General features: G+C 45.0%; 1 protein-coding gene across 4 annotated transcripts in view; it reads left to right on the plus strand.

Moving 5' to 3' along the window:
* The first annotated feature begins 4,267 nt into the window (after positions 1–4,267).
* The window catches only part of AIFM2 (apoptosis inducing factor, mitochondria associated 2), a 53,210-nt gene continuing 43,671 nt past the window's right edge, over positions 4,268–13,806 (plus strand). Inside the window, exons 1-3 of one of the 4 annotated variants that reach the window (XM_019507833.1) lie at positions 4,268–4,521; positions 6,993–7,195; positions 10,191–10,306. In XM_019507833.1, coding sequence (XP_019363378.1) covers positions 7,021–7,195; positions 10,191–10,306 — 291 coding nt within the window. In that variant the 5' untranslated portion in view covers positions 4,268–4,521; positions 6,993–7,020. The remainder of the gene's footprint in view (positions 4,522–6,992; positions 7,196–10,190; positions 10,307–13,806) is intronic. The other 3 variants (XM_019507832.1, XM_019507830.1, XM_019507831.1) reach the window with 3 other exon arrangements.

A 13,806-nucleotide genomic window follows, 5' to 3' on the forward strand; every position in this document is an offset into this window, starting at 1 on the left:
AACAGCCCAGTTTCCCCCCCCCCCGCCATTCTTGTTCTCATATAGCAACTCCTTTTCTGAATTAACTTGTGCCTGAAGATTACCTGCATTCAAACTGTTGCTGACTGTGCAATAGCCTCTACTCTCTTCCATGAAGATTAGAGCCAAATTCAACTTTTACAGCAGACAGTAAAATGTTGCCATACAGCCGCAAGTGATAACCATGTTTGTTATCATACAGTCATAGAAAGCATGGCTGAAAGAGACCACAAGAAGTCACCCTGCCTATCTTACAGATTCATAGATGCTAGAGGCTGGAAGGGACCTTACAAGATCATTAGGTATGGCCCCCCCTGCCCTTGGGCAGAAAAGACTGCTGGGGTCAGATGAGCGTGGGCATCAAGATACTTTTTGAAGATCGCCAGGGTGAGTGACTGTACCACCTCTGCAGGGGGGTCCATTCCATACCTTCAGCACTCATATTGTAAATACATTTTTCTTTAGGTCTAATCTGAAGCAATCTTCAATCAGTTTGTGCCCATTGTTACTTGTCCTCCGCTGGGGGCCTTGGTGAACACATGGTCCCCGAGGCCCTGATGTATGCTCCTAACATACTATAGGCTGCCACCAAGTCCCCTCTGAATCTCCTCTTCTCCAGGCTGAATGGTCCCAAGTCTTTCAGCCTCTCCTCATATGACCTGCTCTCCAGACCTCTAATCATGAGCGTGGCCCTCCTTCGGATTCTCTTGAGGTTCTCCACATCCGTCCTGAAATGCAGCACCCAGAACTGGATGCAGAACTCCAGCTGCAGTCTCACCAAGGCTGAGTAGAGCAGGAGGATGACATCCTTTGTCTTGCATCTACCGAGGCATCTCAAGCATGCCGGTGTTTGATTTGCTCTGCCAGCTACAATATCGCATCAGTGCCTCATGTTCATTCTGTGGTCTGCCATGACCCCCCAGGTCTCTTTCAGTTGTAGTGCTGGCAAGCGTAGCACTGCCAAGCACGTAAGCATGTTGTGGATTATTTCTCCCCATATGGAGCACTTTACATTTCTCCATGTTAAACGTTATCAGGTTAAGATCCACTCACCTTGCAACCCTGTCCAGGTCAGCCTGTATTGCCAGCCTGTCCTTGAGTGTGACCACAGTCCCCCATAGTTTAGTGTCATCCGCAAACTTTACCAGTTCACTTTTAATTCCCAAATCCAAATAATTGACGAACATGTTAAAAAGCACTGTTCCAAGTACAGAACACTGAGGGACACCACTAGTCACCTTCCACCACGATGACTCAGTTTTGACTATTAATACTCTGGGTCCTACCTCGGAGCCGTAAAGTAGCTGAGGCCACATTTTCCCATTTTTACCATGTGGACATCATGGAAAACTCAGTTGAAGGCCTTTCTGAAGTTCAAGTATATGACATCAACCTAATTTCCCCTATCTAGGTGGCAAGTTACTTGAGCATTGAAGGAGATGAGGTTGGTCAGGCATGACCTGCCCACAATGAAGCCATGTTAGCTGTCCTTTAGAATACTGCCTTCTGTTAGCCTATCAATAGTGGATTCTTTGATAATTTCTTCCAGGATTTTACCAGGGATTAGCGGTCAAAGTGATTGGCCTGTGTGACAGGGGGCATGCTAGGGGCCAGGCCCTATGCCGGCCCGCCCACCTGTCTCTATGGGGCAATCTACCCGGTCTCATCTGCCATGACTTTGGTGTTCCCATAAACAGACTGTAAATGCAGAAACCTGCCTATTACGTGCCCCAGTGCCAGGGGCTGTGATCTGCGGCTCCAACCTCTTCTACACCACAGCCCATGCCTCACAAATGGCATCCACGTGATGTTTTTAATGCACACCATGACTGGTGCTCCAGGGTCTCACAGTCACTTTCATTCCCCCACTGGAGCAGCAGGTCATTGTGCTCAACTACAGGTCTTACTTTTGACCCACACTTGGCCTCCTTGAGGTAGAGGATTTACCAGGGTCAAGACTTGCCTGTCTCTCCAACTGAACCCCCTTACTCAGCCTCTGGCCCAAACTACAACCTCAGGTGTCTAAAGACATACCTTGGTCTGCTCCCCTCATATGGGGTTCCTACCATGCCCTCTCTAGGGCCTCTACAACACGCCTCACCCTAGGGTCTGCTCAATCAACTACTTACAGGGCTGGCCCTTGCACTGATTTTCAGGCTTACTCCTAGTTCAGCCCTACTCAGCCCCTCTCACACGCAGTTCTTCAGGCCTACTCCCATTCAGCCCTACTGGGTGCATAGCCACACAACTCTGCCTTCTTCCCTCAGGCCTCATTACACTGCTCTCTCTCAGGGCCTCAGGACTGACCACCCCCATAGGCTCAGGTGGCACTCTGTTTGCTATGCCTGGCCCCACTACACTCACTCCTTGGGCTCAGGTGCCCACAGCTGTGCCTGGCCCCACTCCTGCCTCCAAAGCCCACCTGAAGATGGGGGCTGGGATTAAGGTGCCTTTCCTCACCTTTCACCAGGGAGGTAACTGGCTTGGCATTTCCTGGGGACTCCTGTACCACCAGGCCACCCTTCCCCAGCAGGATGGCATTTTAGGTAATGCCCAGGACCAAGAGCCTCCAGCTTGTACCTGCTAACTGTTCCACATAGCTCAGCCAGGTGATGTTTCTGCCTAGACTACCAGCACTCAACTCCTCTGTTTATATAGGCAGCCAGAGTTCTGAAATGGCCACTGCAGTCAAGCACCTGCTGGCTGCTTGACTCAGCCCTTAAAGTGGCAGACACCAACAGTTCACTGCCACAGCCTGTAATTCCCTGGGTTCTCCTTTCTTGAAGATAGGCACCATATTGGCCTTCTTCTAGTCTTCTGGGACCTCTCCTGAGTGCCATGAGTCTTGCAATAGCTGTCCCATTTCTTTCATCAGGGACCTTGTTTCCCTTTTTTCTCTGACTTCCTACATATCTAAAGAAGGACTTTTTGTTGTCCTGGATTCTGGTTGCTAATTTGTATTTGGTTTGTGCCTTTGTTTTCCTAATCTGCTCCCTATAGGTGTGGGCTATTGCTGGGTACTCCTCTTTGGTGGTGATTTCTGACTTCCATCCCTTATAAGCTTCTTTTTTAATTTCAGGAGGTCTATGACAACCCTATTGAGCCAAGGGGGTCTGTCAGTCCTTTTGCTGCCTTTCTTATGAAAATGAATCCATCATCTCAAGATAAGATCCATTCCTAAACCAGTATCACCAGGACTGTGCTTGATTCCAGGTGAGACTAGTTACTAATTAAGATCTAATTCAAGTACCAGGGTCTCCCTCTCCTTCCAAAGATGCACCGAAAAGGTAACTTCTGGGTTTTACAAATGCTTATCATCCCTGAAGTGTCCCACTGTTTCTTCCTCATACTGTTTTTCCAAGGGTAAAATGATGTTAAAAATCAGGATACTAATGGACAACATGTGTTCCCAATTAACCGGAGAAGAATGTCTCCCACATACTGTTGCAATCCTGTACTTAGGGCTAGCAGTTTGTCATGAGTTCATGGTACAAGTAATATGTGATTTTAGTAAAGAGATAAAGTCACAGTCACAGTAAAAGTTGCCAGGAATCTCTAACTGAATCCTTTTTAATGAAAATAGCCTTTTTATTTTCAGTAAAAAATGCAAAGCCAATTACTAGCTTCTAGCTCATCATTTCAGATCATTGTCCCAGTGCCAGGAAATTCAGTTCCACACCCCAGCTGAGGCAGCCGCAATGCAGGAGAGCAGTAGGGACTCTTGGTTTCTGTGCTACTTTCCTGCCTCAGCTTTTACAAGGAGCAAGCACATATAGCCCACCTGTTGTGAGCACCCTGACTTTCCCCTGCTAGCCTAAGGACCAGATGTTGGGCCCCATGTGTGCCAAAACTTGACACACCACTGATCCAGGCTTGCTTTCTCTGTAGACTCCAAAACAAAGCCATAACTTGCCAGTTTTCAAGTGGCTCAGCCAAATTCATTCAGTTGTTAGCTGCTGCATCCATACCAAACAGTGAACACTTCCAACATCAACCGACCCCATGGAGACAGTCATGGTCATCTACTATGGGGGTGACCGGAAGGAGGCTTCACTCAGAGCATCAGTTGACCTCTTCTTCTATTTCATCTCCACAAGACTGGCCTCTTTGTTACCTGAAGAAAAAAAGAGTATTATATCTACCTGTCATCCACCTTATCCCTGTCTTCACTGCAGCTTGCTTGTGGCTCCATTAGATGGCAGCAGGAGCTGATACAACTGTTTTATGCGTTCACCCTTCCCCCCAATCTTTCAACTGTGTTTGCTGAATCATCATGATTAAACGGATGAGGTTGGAGAAAATCAGGCTTTTGCTTAACACCCCAGCTTGGGGCTGCTGCTTTCCTGACCCACGGAAACTTGGGCCGAACCTGCAGGATATAACTTGCTGCTCAGCTGCTGGCTGTAGAAACACGATTTTGTCTACTCTCTTTATGCTGTGTTTATTGGCATGAGGTGATCCAGGAAATTCAAGTCTTGTTCTCCTGAGTGCTGGGTTCAGTAGGTAAGTGAAGAATTATGAAGCTGGAAACAACAGGGTTTGCCTTGCTTAAAGTTTGTGTGTTAGCTAGTTTGTAGGCTGGCAGGGAAACGATCTCTGCCTGCAGCTCAGAGGCCAGCAGGATTTCTTAGCACTGAAGCTCCTGCTCTTGTTTCAGAAAACAGGAGGCAGGGAAAGCCATTTAAAAGAATAATGCCAGATATATAGCTGCTGTGATCAGCATGGCTTTACCTGAACGTACTGGGGGGAGTTTTTTAAAACTGTAATCTGATACTAAATAATAGAGCTGGCTGGGAATTTTCCAACAAAGCTGGTTGGAACTGTTTTAGAACCAGTTGTCTCCTCTGCCTTGCACAGGTATTAAATATCTGCAAAAAGTGCAAAACATGATAAATTACAACAAAATGCCTCCAAAGTTGTTTGCTGTTGCCTCTGGCAGAGCCAAAGTTGTTCCTGTACTCTCAATAAAGGAAAAAGCAAACTCATTTGCCCCTACCCTTTTGCCTTTCTGTACCTAGTGTGCGAACCAATTACTTTGTTCATTAGAGTCTGCAAGAAACATGTGAGAAGCCACACAAGTTCCTAGAAGAGCCTGTTTGGCTTGTAATTGCATTAACCTGAACAGTGGCCCATATATTGCTAAAGCAACAAATGCCAGAAGGCTTCTCCAGTCTAATGCTCCTGTGCTATTTCACAATACACAAGGTAGCTTTGTCTTAACAAATTTAAGTAACAAGGTGAATTGTAGTCACAAGTGAACTCCAGAGAGGAAGAAGAAGAAGGGATACAGGTGGTAACCACAGATAAGGTAGGACATGCAGGATGTCAGCCTTGTGAGGAAGCAGGCGTTGTTTAGTTTGTTTCTTTAATTATTTTTTTGAACAACTGCCTGTTTTGAGGTTTCACCTCAGAATAGGATTCCTTAGTTATGTTGTTATGGTATCAAGGCTATGGTGGGAAAGGCACTTTTATGCCTTGGTGCTATTTTACAGATGCTGATCACTCTAATCATGGCTTCTCTGATTTGCATGATCAGGGGACAGCAGGGCAGGCCCTATGAGGAGAGGCTACGGGACCTGAACCTGTTCAGCCTCCACAAGAGAAGGCTGAGGGGGGATCTAGTGGCCTGTTACAAACTAGTCAGAGGGGACCAGCAGGCATTGGGGGAGTCCCTGTTCCTCCGAGCACTACCAGGAGTGACCAGGGATAACAGTCACAAGCTGGCAGAGGGTAGATTTAGGCTAGATATCAGGAGGCGCTACTTCATGGTCAGGGCGGCTAGGATCTGGAACCAACTTCCAAGCAAAGTGGTGCTGGCTCCTACCCTGGGGGTCTTTAAGAGGAGGCTAGACAATCACCTTGCTGGGGTCGTTTAACCCCAGTACTCTTTCCTGCCATGGCAGGGGGTAGGACTCGATCTACTCAGGTTCCTTCTGACCCTAGAAACTATGAAACTATGATTTGCTCTTCTCTTTGGAGGAACTTCTGATGCTGTCTTCATTGCTCTGTTCCCTCCTACCCTATCTTTGAGGGAGAAATGGTGCACCTCTGTTTCTTCCTCCCCAGGGACTCACTAAAAATATTGAGGGAAGTGGATGCTTTTGCTATGGTGAAATGTAGGAAACGGAGATGGAGGTCTTGTACTACCGAGTGGTCTCCCTTGCTTTGCTTTGCTTTGCCTGCTGGGTTACCCTTTACCAGAGAGCTGTAAGAAGAGGAATCTTAATGACAGCTAGGTTTCTCACAGCTCTATCCTATATTTTCTGTTATCTAGATCAGGGGTTTTCAACCTTTTTTAATATGTATACCCCCAGTAGCTGGACAGGAAGCAGGGGTGGTGCGCAGGGGAGGGGTGGCATGTGGCTGGATGGGCAACAGGGGTGGTGTGTGGCAGGACGTGTAGTAGTGCAGGGTGGTAGGTGGCAGCGCTCCATCCCCACCTGCCTGTGTACCCCTTAGGGCCTTCCCAAGTACCTATGGGGGTGCATGTACCCCCAGTTGACAACCCCTGATCTAGATGCCATTTTGTCTTTTAAAACTTGGAGGCTGGGGGAGAGGTACTGTAGTCAAAAGCCCAGAGCAGCTGACAAGCACATTAAGGGCTGTGGGATTTCTTCCAATATGTTGTTTTTGGGCACAGAACAGAAGCCCATGCTACTAATATTGTCTTGTAAGTGCCTGGTATGTTGTTGTATAATGTGTGAAGAGCTCCAGGTGTGTAAGAGGTGCTATACTGTATAGAGGCAAGTAAGCGCATGTTGCAGAACACACACAGTTGGCATCCAGCCATTGCAGTGGAGGCATATCCTATAAGTGCTTTGTATTAATATTTTAAAATATTCTGCTGACACAGGCCCCAGGCCTCCAGAAACTTCTGCACACAAGTACTGATCACTTTATATTCAAGTCTTAAGACATTAGTTTCCACAGGAAAAGTATTCTCATGGCACCTTGTTTTTCCTCTTTCACCTTAGATTTTATCTTGAAGTTCTGCCATCCACAATGGGATCCAAGCTCTCAGTGGATGACTCTGTGTGCGTTGTGATCGTTGGAGGTGGTTTCGGGGGAATTGCAGCTGCCAGCCAACTAAAGTCCTGGGGAATCCCATTTATTCTTGTGGATATGAGAGATGCTTTCCACCACAATGTTGCTGCCCTCCGAGCCTCTGTAGAGAGTGGTAACTTCTTATTTGTTTTTTCCTAAAGTCTGTGGACCATTTCTGGTCCCTTGTGATTCGTTTACTTCACAGAGAGGTGTGGTACTCCAAGCTGAAAGATGAACTGTAAAGTTTTCAAAAGACAAACACTTTTTTATAGCACTCCAAAATAGACAATGGCTCAATGACCATTCCAAAAAGACGATAGACAATGTTGTCAAAAACAGACAAAATTCCAAAATAGACAGTGGCTCATGATTTAAACTAATCATGCATCTTCTCAAAATTTGAGACCATTGTTACCTTCTAAAATCAAAGGTTTAAATCCCTGATTTAGTGACAGCACAAATAGTGATAGCACAAACGTAGTTGTGCCATTACAATAGCTCTGTGTTTGAAAACAAAACCATATGCTAGGAACAAACGTTGCATTTGCCCTCAGTTGTGCCTATGTTTGGCATGTACACATATCACTCTTTTTAGTAAGGGTTTAATGAGCAGCTGAATGCACTGCTGCTTTTCTGCCATTAATTCAGTGATAAAATTCCTGGATAACTACAGACATACTTCTGAAATTTCTTAGGATAAACTGTTATTACCTTCTTATTTGGCTAAAAACAGAGATTTCTACCAAGACAAATTCTGGGATCCTACGGGCGTATAAGCCCATTGTCCCAATTTAAATACCTATGAAGTAGAGATGAATTCTGATGCAAGTCAAAGCCCAGGATAATGGGCATGGGCCTCTATATTTGCACTTTGTCCCTCATTTATCCTAGGATCAATACAATGTCTACAGCCTAGCAGCTGAGCTTCTCCAGCAATAGGAATGCTGTGCTAGCATTAATTACATGAAGGATCATTTTCCAAGATTTAATGATCACTATTATAAACAAAAGCTTGAAAGCACCGTTCCACTTGAACTTGCCATTTTTATCCTTCTTGGTACTTTTGAGTCATGAGTTCTGCAGCTGAGCCTCCTTACGATTTGGGGGATTGTCTCTCTTGGGGTCTTGGCTATGAAACTTTATAAAGGGCCCTGCAATATTTGGCATTTCTCCTGGAAGCTGAACTTCCAGGAGACATGAGATAACATGAGAAACCCATTTTACAGACTTTTTTTCTTCTAATCTAAAGAAAGTTATCTAGCCTTCACGTTTAAATGAATCTTTAAACATCAAAAGCTCAAAAACAGGAGGTCAAAACATGATGTAACTTTTTAAAATTAAGTTATATCAATAACTTAATTAAAAAAAAAAGTTATGCTGTTAAAGCCAGACAACGAACTCTTTTGCAGTGGGAGGTTGCAGAGCTGAGCCATGACTTAGTAAACGTTGGGAGTTAGCAACACTAATATAACTGGACCCAGGCAAACCCCACACTGTAGACATGCTGTACTGGTATAAGATGTGACTAGTAGCTGGTTCACCCTCTGTGTCTGAGCATGTTTTAAAACTAGGTGGTCACTATTGAGAAAAGTACCTTGACTACCCTTCTTTCTCTCTCTCTCTTTTCCTTCTACACAGAGAGCAAATACTCTGGTTTGGTCCTGGACTTAACTTAAACCATAAAAACCACAAAAGACTCTGCCAAATTATACTAGGCCAAATTTAGATCTGCATTAAAACTGAATAATCTGGCAGGGAATGTTTCTCAATGTCTCCCAGTATTTTCATTTGGTTGCTGGTAGCAGTACAAGCAGGGACACTAACACAGTTGTTCTCCAAGTCTTTCATTCAGAAGCTCACTGCAGATAGCTTTACAAGAGAGGGAGACTTTTATGAGCCCATCACTCCTCCAGACATTGATCTTCAATTTTTTGGTATCAGTGTTTATATCAGTAGTCGCCAACCAGTGAATCTTGATCCACCAGTAGATCTCAGAGCCTCTTGGGGTAGATCTTGGAGCCTCTTGGAGTTGATCCGAGGCTGGGGTGGGGGGGATGAGAGCTGGTGTGCATGCACGGGCACGCTCCAGCCCAGCAGGTCAGTCTGGGGGGGAGGGAAGGAGCAGGGGCTAGATCAAGGCCACCATGGTGAGGGGCAGTGCCGCAGAGACATGAACAGGGGTAAGTTGAGTGGGGCCTTGGCTGGGTGGGATTTACATGCTGGGGAGGCGCGCCCCCAAATAATTTTTTTTCTCCCTTTGCCTTGATCTGGGGTGGGGGGAGGGGCAGCAGTGCATGGTAGATCTTGCGTTGCTTCTAAATGCCAAAGGTGATTTCCTACTTAAAAAGGTTGGAGACCGCTGGTTTATATTCTAGTAGTCCATGGATTTTCAGTTTAAACAATACTGACCTTCATCCCTGAAGCTAACATAGATGATAGAAGTTAATATGGTTTTGCCTTGCAGGCTTGTATATTGTAAGAAAACCAAAACTCTTGCTTCAAACTCATTTGATTCTAAATGATATTTTATTGTATGGCTATGTCTTCAATTGTCAACTGAGGTAAAAATTTCTAGGATTTTATATTGGATGGAGAAAATAGGCCTCAGGAGACAGGTGCCATGGGTCGGGTAGTATTCTGTGCAATAATTTAAGCAAGAATTTAGAACTAATGGAGGGTTGAAGTACTGTTGTAGCTGTGATGGTCTCGGCAGAGCGGACCTGAGCAGGGTGCGGGGCCCAGGGCAAATCAGCCCATGCGGGGCCCTGCCCCTGCTCCGATCCCACAGGCCCTGGATCCAAAGAAGCTGCTGCCACCATTGGTGGTGGCGGCGGTGCAGGGGGCAGGTAGTGAGCAGTTGGATGTGGAGCTGCCGCTCTGCCCAGCTCTGCAGGGCCCCCCATAATGCATGGCCTGGGGTGGTTGCTCCTTTGGGACAGCCCTGGGTCCAGGAAATATATAAAACCTAAACCTCACAACTAAAAGAAGGTCATTGGAACTGGATTACTGGAGACGTAGTGGAACATGAACTTTCTAGTTCCCTACTTTCCTTGTAACTTCTTATATACTTTACTAATACAGAAGTAGCATTAACTTCTTCCCCTCTCCTTTTTTTTTTTTAATTCCAGGATTTGCCAAGAAAACTTTCATTTCTTATTCTGTGAGCTTTGGAAGTAGCTTTCGACAAGCCAAGGTGGTTGGAATAGACCTAGAAAAAACCCAAGTTTTGTTGAATGATGGTAAGGTGAGTGTGTCCAGAACTGACTACATGACTTGCAATGAATAAATTATGTGCTGTATTTGTGAAGTAAATACTCCCTCTCATGTAGTGTCTGAGGTGTTAAATTGTGAATTTCTTTGCAGGGTTTTTATTTGGATTGGTCAACCTGTCTCCTGTAAGAATTCAGTATGTGAAACCCAAGCTATGTTAGATATTTTTGACTGGTCATTTACTATTCTTTTCTGTTACATGACTGGAAGAGTCTGAATTAGAAGGATTTAAAGTAGTTATCTGGCCTTTGAATAACTCAGTCTAAAGTAGCAGGTGAGAGAGATAAAGGAATTGTTGAGCATTTTAGGTTTTCTTCTTTCTGGGACACCTGATCTTGCCTGAAGCATCATTCCAAGAAAGCAAGGTAACTGTGAAAACCACTGGATGGATGTGGTATCTCCCTAATGTTGTCCTATTTATACACATCCAAAATAACTGAATGTACACACTGGATACAGTCAAAGCCTGGTCTGGTTTATATAATTACCTCTGTGTCTTAATTTGTCTAGAGCAGTGGTTCTCAATCTCTCTAGGCTCCTGAGATACCTCCATAACTCCTGTGAATTGAGCAGTGCCCCATTTCAATGACAAATGTATTTACTGCAACACTTAACTCCTGGTACAGCACTGTGGAGGCGTAGGGCTTGGAGTAAGCACTTAGCTCCTTGCAGGGCAGGGGTAATTATGGGTTTAGCAGCTGGCACTGGAACTAGGCATGGATGAACCTGCACTTAGCTGCTCACTTGGGGCTGGCAGGAACAAGCATGAGTTTATCTCTTTGCACTGGAGCCAGGAAGAGATGAGCCTGCACTTATCTTTTGCATAGGAGCCAGCCTGGGAAGAGCTAGTGCTAATTGCTTTGCCCCCTCCTCAAAAGAACCATCACTGCAAACTGCTGGCCTAGAGTTTGCAAACAGATTATTTTGATCTACAGCAGCGGTAGGTAACTATTTGGGCTGGAGTGCCACTTAATTAGTTTTGGTGAGCTTTTGGGACTGCACAGAAAATTGATTGGACATTTATATATGTGCTGGGGGGGGGTAGGGGGGAATGTTTTAATTAGAGTGGCTCTCAGCTGCTCTAATTAAAACACCTGCAGCATCACAAGTGTTCAGAGTCCCATGCTTCAAAATTGCAGTGGGGGTGACTTAAGTAAATGGTTTGATGAGCTTTATTTAAAGTGCCCCCCTGCCATTTTGAACCATGGGGACACTGAATATATGTGATGCAGAGGCTGCTGGAGCATGCTAATTAACATGCTCCAGAAGCCTTCTAGCAGACTTGATTAATCAAGTCTGCTCTGATGCATGCTAATTAGCACAGGTTGAAGCAGAGCTCCATCATGTGTATAGATGCCCATTGTGTTTAACAACAGCAGTACTTAAAAATCGTTATGGCATTTATAGTATAAATGATCCTTCATGTTTCCACACTTAATCAAAATAATAGCATTTATTAACATGCTAACTAATGTGATACAGGTCTACCCAGAACTTATCTGCGGGCTGGATAGAATCAGTTGGCAGGCCAGTTATGGTCCATGTGCTGTATTTTGCCTACTCCTGATCTAGAGCTTCTCAAAAGGTTTTGGAAGCTCTGTCCTTTTGTTGCGATATACAGAATCCTATAAAATACAGACGATAAACTCATAGGATCCAAAGCTGGGTTCTTCAGTATTTGGATTACTGAAAATTCAGCTCCGAGCATTGGAATTTTGGATATATTGTTGAGATATTTACCCTGGGAAAAACTATGGCATCTATTTTATCCCGGGATAAAGTGAAATTATAGACATCCCATTTCTGTTGTCCTGGGATAAGTCCAGGGTAAAAAAAAGTTTCCTGGGTAAGAGGTAGTTACAGTTTATCCTGGAATATTGCAAAGTATATCCATACAGTTATCTCAAGACTACATCATTGAATCAATGGCAGAAAAGTGGTACTACATTCAGCTGCTCACTAAACCCTGATTAGGAGGGCAGTGTACATATACACACCAATCCCATGATATTCTTATTCTAGGACAAACAGGCAACTTGCCCAGGCACAAATGCGAAGTTTCTTTCTAGCCTTATTAGAGACTAGCTGGTTCAGAGAGGCATAGCATCTGAAAAAGTATTTGCACTAGTGAGGTCTCACCTGGAGTACTGTGTCCAGTTTTGGGTCCCCCACTACAGAAAGGATGTGGACAAGTTGGAGAGAGTCCAACAGAGGGCAACAAAAATTATAATGGGGCTGGGGCACATCATTTATGAGGAGAGTCTGAGGGAACTGGGCTTATTTAGTCTGCTGAAGAGAATACTGAGGGGGAACTTGATAGCAACCTTCAACTACCTGTCAGTGGTGACAGATGACAGGACAAGGAACAATGGTCTCAAGCTCCAGCAAGGGAAGTTTAAGTTGGATATTAGGAAAAAATTTATCATTAGAAGAGTGCTGAAGCATTGGAATGGATTACCTGGAGACATGGTGGAATTTCCATCCTTGAAGGTTTTTTAGGCCTGACTCAACAAAGTCCTAGCTGAAATGATCTGGCTAAGGATGGTCCTGCTTTGAGCAGGTGGTTGGACTAGATGACCTCTTGAGGTACCTTTCAACTCTAATCTTCTATGATTCTGTAAGTAGGCTGTTACTTACAAAAGCGAATGCGTGTGTAAACCAGTTAGTCTCTAAGGTGCTGCCTTGTTCTGCTTTCTACCTTCTTTGTCAAAGGTGACTGCAAAAATGCAGTCCTCAAGCAACATATTTAAAATTTAGATCAATGCTTACAGAAATGCTGAGTAGATACCCCAAAATTTAATTGGTAAGCATTGCCTGGGAGGCTTGTTATTCCTTCATTTCCCATTTGAGCTGCATGTGGCAACTTTTCAGTGGTCAGAGTGAGCTGGCATAGGGTGTGAGCTAGGGATTGGAGCACAGTAAATATTTTTAAGAAGGCATGAATAAATGCTGTGCACCAGTCTCGTCAGGTTTGTAGCCTTGCTGCTCACTCTCTTACTGCCAGTAAAAACAACTAAACGAAGGACTCTGAAGTCCTTTAAATATGCATAGAGTAGTTAAAGTGCAGGAAACAGCTATATAAACTTCCCTGGATCATGCGGGTGGCCCTCCTCTAGACCCTCTCAATGTTGTCCACATTCCTCCTGAAGTGGGGTGCACAGAACTGGACACAGTACTCCAGCTGTGGCCTGACCAGTGTTGCATAGAAGGGGAGGATCATCTCCTTGGCCCTGCTGGAGATGCACCTGTGGATGCACAACAAGGTCCAGTTAGCCCTGCTAACCGTGACCTCGCATTTTCGGCCCATGTTCATCTTGGAGTCAGTAATGACTCTAAGATCCCTTTCTGCCTCCGTGCTCTCAAGAAGGGAGTTTCCCATCTTATAAGTGTGCTGCTGGTTACTACTGCCCAAGTGCAGCACCCTGCACTTGTCAGTGTTGAAGCGCATCCTGTTTTTGCTAGCCCACCCCTGCA

This window comes from Gavialis gangeticus, unplaced genomic scaffold, assembly GCF_001723915.1.
Source record: "Gavialis gangeticus isolate Ggan-Ray unplaced genomic scaffold, GavGan_comp1, whole genome shotgun sequence".
Taxonomy (NCBI): domain Eukaryota; kingdom Metazoa; phylum Chordata; order Crocodylia; family Gavialidae; genus Gavialis; species Gavialis gangeticus.